Source organism: Lottia gigantea (assembly GCF_000327385.1).
Source record: "Lottia gigantea unplaced genomic scaffold LOTGIsca_84, whole genome shotgun sequence".
NCBI classification, from domain to species: Eukaryota; Metazoa; Mollusca; class Gastropoda; family Lottiidae; genus Lottia; species Lottia gigantea.
The window spans coordinates 338,728-351,457 of NW_008710779.1; the positions used below are offsets into that span (position 1 = coordinate 338,728).

General features: G+C 30.7%; 1 protein-coding gene across 1 annotated transcript; it reads left to right on the top strand.

Annotated features, from left to right (window-relative positions):
• Positions 1 to 1,142: 1,142 nt before the first annotated feature.
• Positions 1,143 to 12,519, top strand: LOTGIDRAFT_133456 (hypothetical protein; the record flags this gene model as incomplete). Its single annotated transcript, XM_009067616.1, has 5 exons — positions 1,143 to 1,376; positions 1,989 to 2,176; positions 10,557 to 10,679; positions 11,755 to 11,859; positions 12,357 to 12,519. Coding segments are annotated over 5 exons (813 nt in total), but the record flags the coding sequence as incomplete, so codon positions are not given.
• Positions 12,520 to 12,730: the final 211 nt, after the last annotated feature.

A 12,730-nucleotide genomic window follows, 5' to 3' on the forward strand; every position in this document is an offset into this window, starting at 1 on the left:
TATAATCGAGACCCAAATCAACTCTTAAAAATGGTGAACAATGGCCTTTAAATATATTAATGAATTATGGTACTATTATTCTATATAAATAGCTTTTCATTGATGGAAATATACTAGTTTGTCTTATACTACATGTACAAATTAATGCATAATTAACTAAATCTGGGAATTACATATCGATCAGTCACCTCGAAACAATGTCTCTTGTATTGTTCATGATCTATTCCATCAAATTTCATTCGTACAGTGCCATTAGGTGTTCAGAAAGGATGAAATTTTCCCGTTTCTGTTGTTACAATTGCCAAAATGATGATTGTAAGGAAAAAAAAAAATTTTATCTGGCACTTTTTCTTTTTTGATACTCAGTGATACTGTAAATCTGTGTTTGAGAATAACGAAATAGATTAAAATACAATGAGTACAAGTTGTTGACATTCACTTATTCACGCTACTGAAAATTTACAAGAAATCACAATCTAAAATTGTCCAACTGTGACAGTTTTAATTTTACAAGAAAATGCCCATGCATGAGCACAGAAAAAATTATTTTATTTCATAAACCATAATTATAGTCTGTATTCAATATATTACGAGGTGTCTTGAATCATTCATGGAAATGAATGGTATAATAATATCTTACGACTTAAAATGTATATTTTTTAAGAGCTAACAGTGTTAGCCAAGTTAAAATTTAAAGGGTGGTAAAGACGTAACTAATTGCAAAGGTAAGCTATTAGATCAATACCAGTATAGGAATTTATATCGTTAGTAATATGGCCTTATTAAAAAATATGGAAATATGGCCAGAAATATGGCCAAAAATATTCCAAAATTCAAAATGGAATGGTGCAAATGGATGCTATAAGTGTCCCCGATACACGTAAAAATTTGAGAAAACCTCTTTACAATCCCTTTTAAATTGCAATTACCAGTAGAATATGGTTGCTAATTATGAAAGTGGTCATGTGTTCCAAATGCAACTTCACAGTGAAGCAAATTGTGAATGAGTTGCCAATATTTAGTAAGAAATGCCGCCATCTTGTAAGGGGAGATAACATAAAAAGGCTAGAAAACCTCTTTACAATCCCTTTAATTAAAAAAAATGTCCACAAAATAAGCTTTATATATTGTTTGTTTTTTCAGTTGGTGCCTTAGCAACTTACACTTCTGCTACGACTTTTGATGATGTTTATAAAGAAAATCCTGTCTTAGAACCAGGAGGCCGTTATCATCCAAAAGATTGTGTCGCACGTCATCGTGTAGCCATTATTATACCTTATAGAAATAGAGAGAGTCAGTTGAAAATATTTCTCAAAAATATTCATCCTATATTACAACGTCAACAATTAGACTATGGTATTTATGTGATTGATATGGTAGGTTTTTTATGATTATCGATAATGAACCTATAAACAATAGACCTTATTTACAACCCCGTTTTGAACACATCAAATTCAAGGCTCGTAACGCTAATGACATCATCCATTGAAAAGATGGCAACGTTATATGAAGGAATATTCTCTATGAAGTCATTAAAAACTCTGGTCAACGTGTACATAGTTGGCTTAAAACATAGGAACTTTATCAGAAATGTGTGAATATAAACTTCATCTGAAATTACATTAAATAGCTTAATCAATATTGTTATTTTAATGATCAATGTAAAAGATCAGGATAAGTTTTGAGTTAGTGAGATTGGAGAAAGACGGTCAAAGTGATGGTTTCGCTGTAGTGCCATTCAATATGGCTGACGCCTGAATTAGATCTTTAAGGTCTTTTCTTGTGCACCTATGGTTCTATTTGGGAAGGTTCAACCCATTTCCACGGATTGCTGTCCTAATGAGGATTTTGTTTCTTGAACACGTGATGTGAACAGTTCACATTTCAGCACAGATTTATATGTTGCAACCATTCAGTAAGAAATAATGAAGACAATTTTAATTGAAACTTATTGAATGTTATATCCATTTTTGCTCGTATACTTGCAGGAATTACCTACACAGTTTAATCGAGCTATGTTAATGAATATTGGTTACAATGAATCGTTGCAAATCTACGATTATCAATGTTTTGTGTTCCATGATGTTGATTTAATACCAGAAAATGATAAAAATATTTACTCGTGTCCAGAGAGTCCCAGGCATATGTCTGTTGCTGTGGACAAATTTAGTTACAAGTAAGTACATTTAGTTATAAATTTTACTGTGTTGGTCTTAACAATGACATTTTTGCCCCTACTGGTTTCTCAAAAGTGATAAAAGGATGTGATATATCATCACAGACCCAAAAGTTCTAATTTTATGGGAGTTGCTTTGATTCATTTTTGGATTTCTTCCCCTGACTAAAGCCAAATTAAGCTGAACAATTAATGAAGACATTTATATAGTGGATATATTCTGCCTTACAATACGGTGCAGGTGCCACAATACAATTGTTGAGGGGTAGGCTTAACTTACAGGTTTGAGTGAGGTAGTGAAAATCATACCCTTGACTGTATTGTGGTACCACTTTCATGGAACTTGTTTCTATTTCTTGCTTAGTTGCTTATTGGTCACACTTAACTCTCTTTGTTGGTTATTTTTTTTATTTTTAATTTAACATGCTAGCTTTGTATTAATCACAGCAAACCTACTTTTATTTGTTCTATATATTGATAAATGGATAGATCAATATTCAACAAACCATTGATTGTATCATATTGCATGGTCATGTATTGATTATTGATGTTATAATCAGCCCTGTTACCAGGAGTGAATTGTTGCTGAGACTCGAATTTTCTACTCAGAAAATTTGAAGCATTAAAGACAACTCGATTTTGAAAATTTTGAGGTGCCAAAAACGTATTAAAATCTATATGTTTTTTGATTTTGTACAAAGACACTGTAAATGAATCAATCTCTGCTGAACTGAAGAAGGTTTTGCTAGGGCTTAAATCTCTCTTGCTGGGGTCCAGCCCCCACAGACACCACCCTAACGATGGGCTGTACACTAGACAAAATATTTATGTGTATATAATTATTCTTTATCCAAAAACATGGAAAGTTCCATTTGTGAAGGAAACGTTGGCAACAATAAGCCTATTGAAAATAAATAACTAGAAATTTTAGTTTGTTCTGATCTGAAAGTAAAAAAGTAAAAAAATCATTGAAACATTGAAGAGAAATTATGCATTTTATCTGTTACCCCATTTTACATATCATATTATATAACTCTATTATATCATGGTCATATGTGATATGATTAGCAGTACTCAGCTCTAATACTTTAAAAGGGGGCATTATGACCTTATGTATTTTGAACAAAAATTTTGCCCAATTTTATGAAAACAGATAAATGTATCCCGAAACGTATCTGAAAGTGTTAATCAACAGAATCCTGCTGTTAATGAAGAACAATAAACGCCTGATTGTAGAGAAATATTTTCCCACTGATTCTATTTCAATAAATAATATCGAGCCATTATAAAGCCTAACACCAAAACTAGTTTAACTGCTTCAGTACACTCCATTTGTAATAAACCCTTTTACAACAAATTCAGTTTGATCAAGCAGATACAGAGAAATGAATAAGCTTAATATATCTAAGAAATATTTTCAAGTATGATTTACAGTTTTGATAACGAAAATATTGAATACCGGTACTGACTCTTTAAACAAGACTAAAGTAATAATGAAAAGAGTATATTGAAGTGCATTGAATGCAATCATTTGGTACTTGCATTGTGAATGTGAGGATGTGTTTTATTTCTATTAAATTTAATGTTGCTTGTTCACATTCCTTTCAATCTTGGTATAATCAATCATACTTTAGTCAGAAGCCAGAAATGGCTTAGCTAAGCTAATGAGTTATAGTGTTCACAGATTAGCTTAAATATTTGATCCTTCAGTTGTATCTATAATTATCCGTGTTTGAAAGTTTATTGAGGATTTGTCTTTTCTTCGCCATGTTGAATAGAGAAAATTTAAATTAGAAATTGATAGTTTACAAAAACTCCACACCATATTTTCTTGTATGAAACTTGTTGACAAAATGTATAATTGTCACACATGGTAGAAACTAGAGAAGATAGATATAGAAAGATAAATTTCTAGTTTGAGGTATATTTTAAGGGATTTTGTGATTTTTGAATTTTTGAAGACTATACTGTATGTTCAAGACCCAAATCTACCCCATAATGCACTTCAACATAGGTTGATAAAAAATTTTGCTAAAATTTTTGAGTACAAAATCAAAATCAGTTAGAGTGTTGAAAGCTCAGTTTTAAAATATTTAGTCTTCAAATCCATGTGTGTCCAGAATTATCCATATTTTTATGTCGATTCAACTTTTCTTGATATGTCATATATAGAAAAGATAAACAGAAAAATAGAAAGTGAGATAAAGATAGAAAGTGTGATAGAAATAGAAGGTGTGATAGAAATAGAAAGTGTGATAGAAATAGAAAGTGTGATAGAAATAGAAAGTGTGATAGAAATAGAAGTGAAATAGAAATAGATAGTAAAATGAGATAGAAAGTGAAATAGAAAGTGAGATTGAAATAGATAGTAAAATAGAAATAGAAAGTGGGATAAAAAGTGAAATAGAAAGTGAGATAGAAAGTGAGATAGAAATAGAAAGTGAGATTGAATTAGAAAGTGAAATAGAAATTGGCCTTTAAATATGATTATCAATTATTATTAGTCTATATAAATAGCTGTTTATTTATTTTATTATTTCTGAAGACTATTTACAGATATTGAGACCCAAATCAACCCTTGAAAATGGCATCTGTTCGTTTTAACAAAATGTTATATGAAATAAGTAAACAAACATCTTGTGAATTATAATATTTAGAATATATAAAAAAGAAAAATATCAAATAAATCATACAAATATGGAAGTACCTTGAATTATAAAGCTGAGTGTTTGTTTATCACTTACTATATATGATTATGTTATAATGACATATAATTTTCGATGTAACTCAACTTGCTTACTAGATTTTTATGCCATTTATCATGTACATTATCATTTTTATGATTAAAGGGATAGGTTCACAATTTTTGGGGGGTTAATTTGGATCTTGAATATTTGTAAATACTCTTCTGAAATACTAGAAATTGCGTCATTTCTTCAAAAATATCTTAAACTAGGCATTTCACTTTCTATTCTTATATAATTATGTCTTGTCAATATAAGACAGAGTCTCTAGAAAAGAGGAGTGGTCTTTTAAACTTTCTAATGAGGATAATTCTGGACACACATGGATTTAAAGGCTCAAATTTTGACAATGAACACTATTATCGATAAGCTTAGCTATTAAAAAAAACCTGTTTCTGGTGGTGAACCTGTCCCGCTAACTTGTAAAAGAAATTCTATATAGTATATATGAAGTCTCTGATTGATTGTATAATACAAACTCTAACACAAGTTTCCAAACTTTCAACCATCACAGCCTTCTTCATTGGAATTAAATTACAACATTAACAATTTCAACCCTAGCAGCCGGTTTACCGGCCACAAACTAACTCAATATATACCTGAGCAGCTGTTAATTAGTGACATCATACAACATGTCATAGTCTTTTTACTTTTATTACTTGGAGTTCAGGGTATATGATGTTATATTTCATTTATACTCAGGATTCAAAGGGTTAAAAGCAAGCATTATGTCACATGGAAACATGACGTTAAAAAATAATATTTCTATATAAATAAAGAATATGTATGGAATGGTAAAATTTGTCATCACAAGTGGTTGAAATTGTCAGTCGTATGTTATTCACCAGTCTTCTTCGAGTTTTTCAACAAATGACAGGAATATTATTGAATATAATAACAGCTGCATCATATCATGATTTAATTATTACAAATCATTTTACTATAAACATTAATCATCCTTCTTTTATTGCTTGCTCAACATATGTTACTCTGTTTTTATTGTGTTCATCAATTTGCATTCAGTCTCATTTCAAGTTCAGTCTGCAATTATTGACCAAATAATACATATAAATTGCACATATAATATAAATTGCACATATAATATAAATTGCACATAAAATATAAATTGCACATATAATATAAATTGCACGTATAATATAAATTGCACATAAAATATAAATTGCACGTATGATATAAATTGCACGTATAATATAAATTGCACGTATAATATAAATTGCAGGTATAATATAAATTGCACGTATAATATAAATTGCATGTATGATATAAATTGCATGTATAATATAAATTGCACGTATAATATAAATTGCACATAGATTACACATATATAAATTGCACATATAATATAAATTGCACGTATAATATAAATTGCACATATAAACTGACATATATATGGCTGAAAAATGATAATTTCAAAATATCCTGGTAAATTGATAGCAGAGCTAAAGCCCACACAAATGAAACCAAAAATGATGTAACTTGTTTTTAACTGAGAAGTTTTCCATCATTACTGCCTTATGCTTCTTTATACAAATGTTCCGAACTCGTCTCGAAATGTAGACATGAAAATAAGTTCTACTTCTAATTCTATACTGGTGAAAATAGGTCCCATATAACTGAATAACAACATGATTCAAGTTCTGTTTTAATATTTCTAAATTGACCATTTTCAAATTTGTACACATTAAAATTTGCTTGCAGTAAAATCTGCATAGAAGTAAATGGGTATATCATCTTCACAATATCAAGCTATTACAAACCACTTCTTATACCTTGACTTTCTTGGAATTTTTTCTTGCATCAACAAATACAGCGATTTCATTTGATTGTATGCTAGCAAATACAGAAGTCTCATCATAAAGACTGTAAAGATTACGGCTTAAGCTTCACAGATTTTTTGTCAATCTCTGATTGGCTGTATTTGGCTACATGACGATCAAATCAAAAGACCTCCATAGAAATAGTGAGTCAAATTCCTACTTTGAGATATTTTTGATGGATCATGCTAATTTCGTACATTTTTTGTACTTCTAAAGACTATTTACATGTATTCAAAACTCAAATCAAACCCCTATAATGGTGCATCTGTCGCTTAAAAACAAATTTACAAAATAATATTCCTAAAAGACCTACATTAGCTGAAAGTGTGTTATAATCTTTTCTCCTAGTGTCAATATGTTAATTTAAGTGCAAGCTGCCACACAAACCAAATGTACCGTGTAATTGAAGTATGATTGACCTACTAAAAGGGACATGTTCGCCATTTTCAGGGGTTGATTTGGGTCTTATATATATGTAAATAGTAGTGATGGACAGTGATGAACACACCCCATTTAATGAACATGCACTTGTTTTATGGCTTTATAAATTAATTTCATAGTTATTTTGTTAATTATGATTGGTTTGATCAAATTACTTTTTTTATTTGCATTTATTTTTTATTTAGTAACATCGCTGGACTTTCAACGACAGATAATCGATTGTCGGCGACAATCTGAACATAACTAGTAAAAGTCTCCAGAAGTACTATAAAAAATTGCATCATTCCTTCAAAATAGTAGTTCCACTAAAATTGTGTGTTTAATGACATCACTTATGTGATAAAACATATTTTGCTATTAGTGACTTCATTAAACACTTAGTGGAATCGCAGAAACCACCGACGTCAATTAACTATTGGAATGGTGCAAATTGATGCTAACAGTGTCCCCGATACACATATACAAAAAGTTTAGAAAACATATTTACAATCACTTTAAGTACTGGATTTTCTTAAAGCAGATTAACAATAAGATTGTTTTATAAGTTTGAGAAATAGTTCTGTTGAAATGAATGTATATAAAATAGGTGATTGTAATCAATAATGTATTATCAAGCTATTCTATCAGTGGTATAGTACATATTGTTTAATTTGACAATAATCAATATTTCTATATAGCTGGTATACTTACAGCTTTAATTTATATATCTCTAAGAAATATGTAGGGGTAATTACCATTGCTTGATGAACATTAGGTCAATTTCGAGTATAGTCACAAACTGGTCAATATTCACACTATTCAACCATCAATTTTATTTCTTACAAATTTATAAATATCATTTCTATACATTTTTGCCCAAAATATGTGTCAGAATGATATGAATTCTATTTTTCAAAGAATTTTCTTGGGGAAGAAACCTGTCACTTGTATTATGGTTTGCGTGGTAGTTCCACAGAGCTGCGCATTTTTAATTTCAACCTTGACTTTTGCCCCCCCATAAAGTCAGTCTGCCCCCTATTTGTCTTGGAATGCTGGCATTACTACTGATTTGAATAAAAATATGACCCACATCAGTCTTTTATATTAGCACACTCTCATAGTTTCTTACTGTCTCACACATAATTCCAGTCGACCCTACTGTAAATGGGTACGGATAATCCTGGGAAAGATCAATGCCAATGTTTGGCCAATGACCAGCTGGTAGAAAGGATCTGTGAAACTAAGTTGTTATCCATGTAAAATATAGTAACTGTTGTTTCTTTCATTCATAAACACTAGAATCTACCATTTTCAATCAAAATCAAATTATTTTTGTTTTCATAGTAATTTGGGCAGTATAGAGCACCATTTTCAACTGATTTTCATGAAATTTGATATGTGTGTATGTCATCAAAAGGGTGAATTCTTCAACCAATTTTCATGTATTTGACCAAGGCTCACTATTGCTAACTCTTATTAATAATATTAAGTTCGAAGCATCCCTTTAAACAGCAATTATTTGCTCTTGGATTTCTTATTGAGTTTTGATAGAGTGTCACAATTGTTTTGGTTTGAATTATGATTGCTATACACAGACAGCTGTTATGTAATTACCGGTAGTTGCTTTATCAATGTCATATTGATACACTTGTCAACATTAAAATCTGTTGTCTTGTTAATCTACAATAAGATAAACTGATACCATTTTTTGTCCTTTTTATCATGTTTATACAGAATACATAGCATATATATGTAAGCTTTGCTTTTACTAATTCATAATATAAGCCAAAGTATCATGGTTGTGAAGTTCTTATCCCATAAGTGAATTTGGAGAAAATTGTCAAAACTGTTAAAGATGGGTTCCCTTATTTTCATTCATGAAAATGACAATGCTAATACTTATAGATGAATAGAAAGTAGGTGTGTTCTAATGACTTGGAAAAATACCAGTTTGTCTCACATGTCCATAATCAATTCATAATTAGCTAAATTAGAAGGGAATTACCACCAGAATTCCAATGAGTGACCGATCAAGAAAGGTCAAAAAGTCTTTTTTTGTTTATCCAGACTGTACATACATGGACATGATTGTTTAAAACTTAATTATATGCAATAAGAACATAATGATATTATTAAGAATACATGATAATTAATTAGAAACACTGATTAATCAAATAGTTTGCTTAATTCAAAACTAAAATATATGGAAACCAATCTTTAACTTGTTTCATTTTTTGGTCTGATATAAGAGATAAAGATTGGCTGTGCGACCAGTTATCCCTGATTATCAGTGACTAGTTTCGTTCCTGTTTGAACTCTTCAGACTGGTTAGACTCACCTTGCGGGGTTCTATTTATACTGTTAATGGACCCAGTGGAAGGTTACCGGGGTATGGGTTTTACCGGGGTTGCCGGAGTTCGTAAGTATCGGGGTTACCGGGGTGGATTTTTACCAGGGTTACTAGGATTGGTTTTGGTTCCAAGGTAGGAGGGTTTATGACTTCACCAGACTGTCTGGGTTAAGAGAAGCTGGGAGAAATAAGAGTAAAGCTAACTTGGAAGTTGGATAACCCATCTAGTTGTTATTTTACTTATGAGTAAATTCAGCACATGAGTAAATGCATCCTTAAAGGTAATTTTGAAACAGAAGCTTGTTTTAATAATTACTTAGTTTTATGGATATATTGTCTTATAACTTATATAGATATTCTATACTTTAGTGATGGCACCTGATAAATCCAACTGATGAATATGTATTGGGTGACCGCTTGAAACCTTGTATAACGATATATGATGCAAAATTACTTATCGAGAAAAGTGCAAAAAACTATTTGTATGCATATTTTGTTAAAAAAATTTGTATACATGTTTTTCATACTTTGAAAATTTAAACTTAGTATAACAATTTGAGTACTCCAGCCTATGCAACCAATAACTTGTATAATAGTACAGTATACAAGGTTTTTTTTGTATTCATCCGCAGAAAACAAGGTTTTAAATCTGGCGGTTTATATAAGTGTTATTTAATTAGTGGTTTTTGGGTTATTTACAATCAAGCTAAGAATACGAGGTTTTTATCACAAGATTCCCGCTTTCAGACGGCACCAAAATGGCATATACGAGGTTTCAAGCGGTCACCCACGATATACACTTGTTGACCAAGTTTGAGACTCTGAATTTTACGTTGATTCTAAGAGGTAGTATCCTTTTAAGTTCAAATTTGCCTTATTAACCATTGCATTTAATTTGACAAGGATTTTTTCAGATTTACTCTAGGGTGAGAAAAGATGTGCATTATAATAGCAATTATATGGTTTGCAAAAATTACATAGGAGAGTACAATTATCTCATCTATTCTCTTTATACATTGTTCTTACAGATTACCTTATGCCAGTATATTTGGTGGTGTGAGTGCCTTAACCAAAGAACAGATGATTAAAACCAATGGTTTTTCTAATAAATTTTTTGGTTGGGGAGGAGAAGATGATGATATGTATTCAAGGTGAGATTAGATTATCTTCTCTTTAATTTATCTTGATTCACCAAGGGTGTATGAGTCAAACTACATCTAATCCTGGGCAATGTTCTCATCGTATACAAAATGGTATGTGCTGAAGCAAATTGTCTATGAGTTTTGGAATCTGCATGATATACACATATTGTGTTACGAATATAAACACACATGAAAAAACATCTTTCAGTTGATATATGAGCATGAATGAACTGTTTGGACTCAATTTTTACATGTATAGTAGGTGATACTTTATGATGGAGGCCATCAAGATCTTAGCATTTTTTTAATTATGAAAAATATTGAGTTTTTATTAAATTATTCATCTTTGTGTAACATGAATACCCAGAATGAAACAATCATATTTGGTATTGTTAATGAACGGACACAATATTGTCTGCATATTAGTAAACAACCGTTTAAGGTGCAGAAAATCCCTGTAAAATAAGGCCAAGTTTTTCTGACCCTACATCCAACAACTGACAAAATAACTAAGGGGCTTGAATAGAGACAGCTATTTCTGACTAAGATAATCTATGAAAGATCTATGCCAAGAACCAGCTGGTAGAAAGAATTCTCCCAAACCAAATCTGACAAAAATTCTTGAAACTTTCTTTTTCAATTTTAAATAGAGTTAATAAGATAAAGTTGGCTAGTGAGGGTAGAGAGCAAAATGAATTCATTGATACCTAGCGGAGTCATAGTTTTGAGCTCGTGGATCCAACGGTGCTGGGTATTGTCAATCATTCCATGATACAATACGTATTGTGATACAAGGGTCACGATACGATACATATTGCGATATGGGGTAATGGGATAAAAAATAACATTTTATCTTCAAAGTTTCTATATATATATATATTAATTTTAACTTTATAACTGTGATATTTGGTAATATAGTTGATAGAAGTGATCGACAGTCTAACAATTTCAGTGAAAAAATTTTTGTATATCATAAAACAACTTTTTGATGGCATAAAAGAGATTGCCAAGTACTGATACATGACATGACATGACACTAGGATCCAATGTACATAGTTAGATAAAGTTAATTTTTGTGTTTTAGAATCCGTAATAAAGGTTATAAGATATCCAGATATTCTGTAGATGTGGCTAGATATAGAATGATAAAACACCAAAGAGAAACTTCAAATCCTGTAAATAAAGATAGGTAAGTTCTATTACTCTGTTACTGGATTCAATTACTTTTTTGTATCTCAATTACTCTTCAAAAAAAGCCAGTAATTATTTGAAGGTTCAATTACTCTTAGTAGGCTCAATCACTAATAGTAATTAAGCTCCATTACTCCTAATAGGCTCTGTTATATTTTATGAGCCTAAGGGAAAACTGTCTTCATTCATATTACCCAAAAAATTTTAACAACTTATCTTGAATCTGAGTAATGTAATTTCAAGAACCACCGACATCTGATTAAAAATTGGAATGATGCATATCAATGTTATAAGTGTGTCTCCGATACACTTGATAATTTTAAAAAACCTCTTTACAATACCTTTAATGACTTGTAGCCCTATATATCTTGTAAATACATGTATGTTTAAATTTATTGGATAAGAGGTGTATTTTGCAGCTTGTTTTTTACAAGATGTACAGTAGTTGATCTCTTAAAATTGTGCTAATAAAATGGATTATTATTGTTTAAATAGATATAAATTGATGTCTGGTGGTAAAGCCAGACAAGATAAAGATGGTGTTAATAGTTTAAAATATATTGTGATCAAACGGGAATTTAACCCTACATACACCTATATACTTACTAAAATAGATAAAGATGCAGTCATGAAGGTAAGTTATTGTCATATGGAATAAAGTGACACTGAATATTATATCCTATTTGAATGTGTCTGATTGGGCTTATGAAGACAGGCAATATCAACAACTCTTTAGCAAGGAAGGCAACATAAGCTTAGGCCTACTCTTTTTGGATCTCCAACAACCAAGAAACCTTGGGGCTCTGACCTCAGTTTATTGACCATTTAAATGACTAGACAGGTTTATGATATCTGTTCTGCTGACTTGT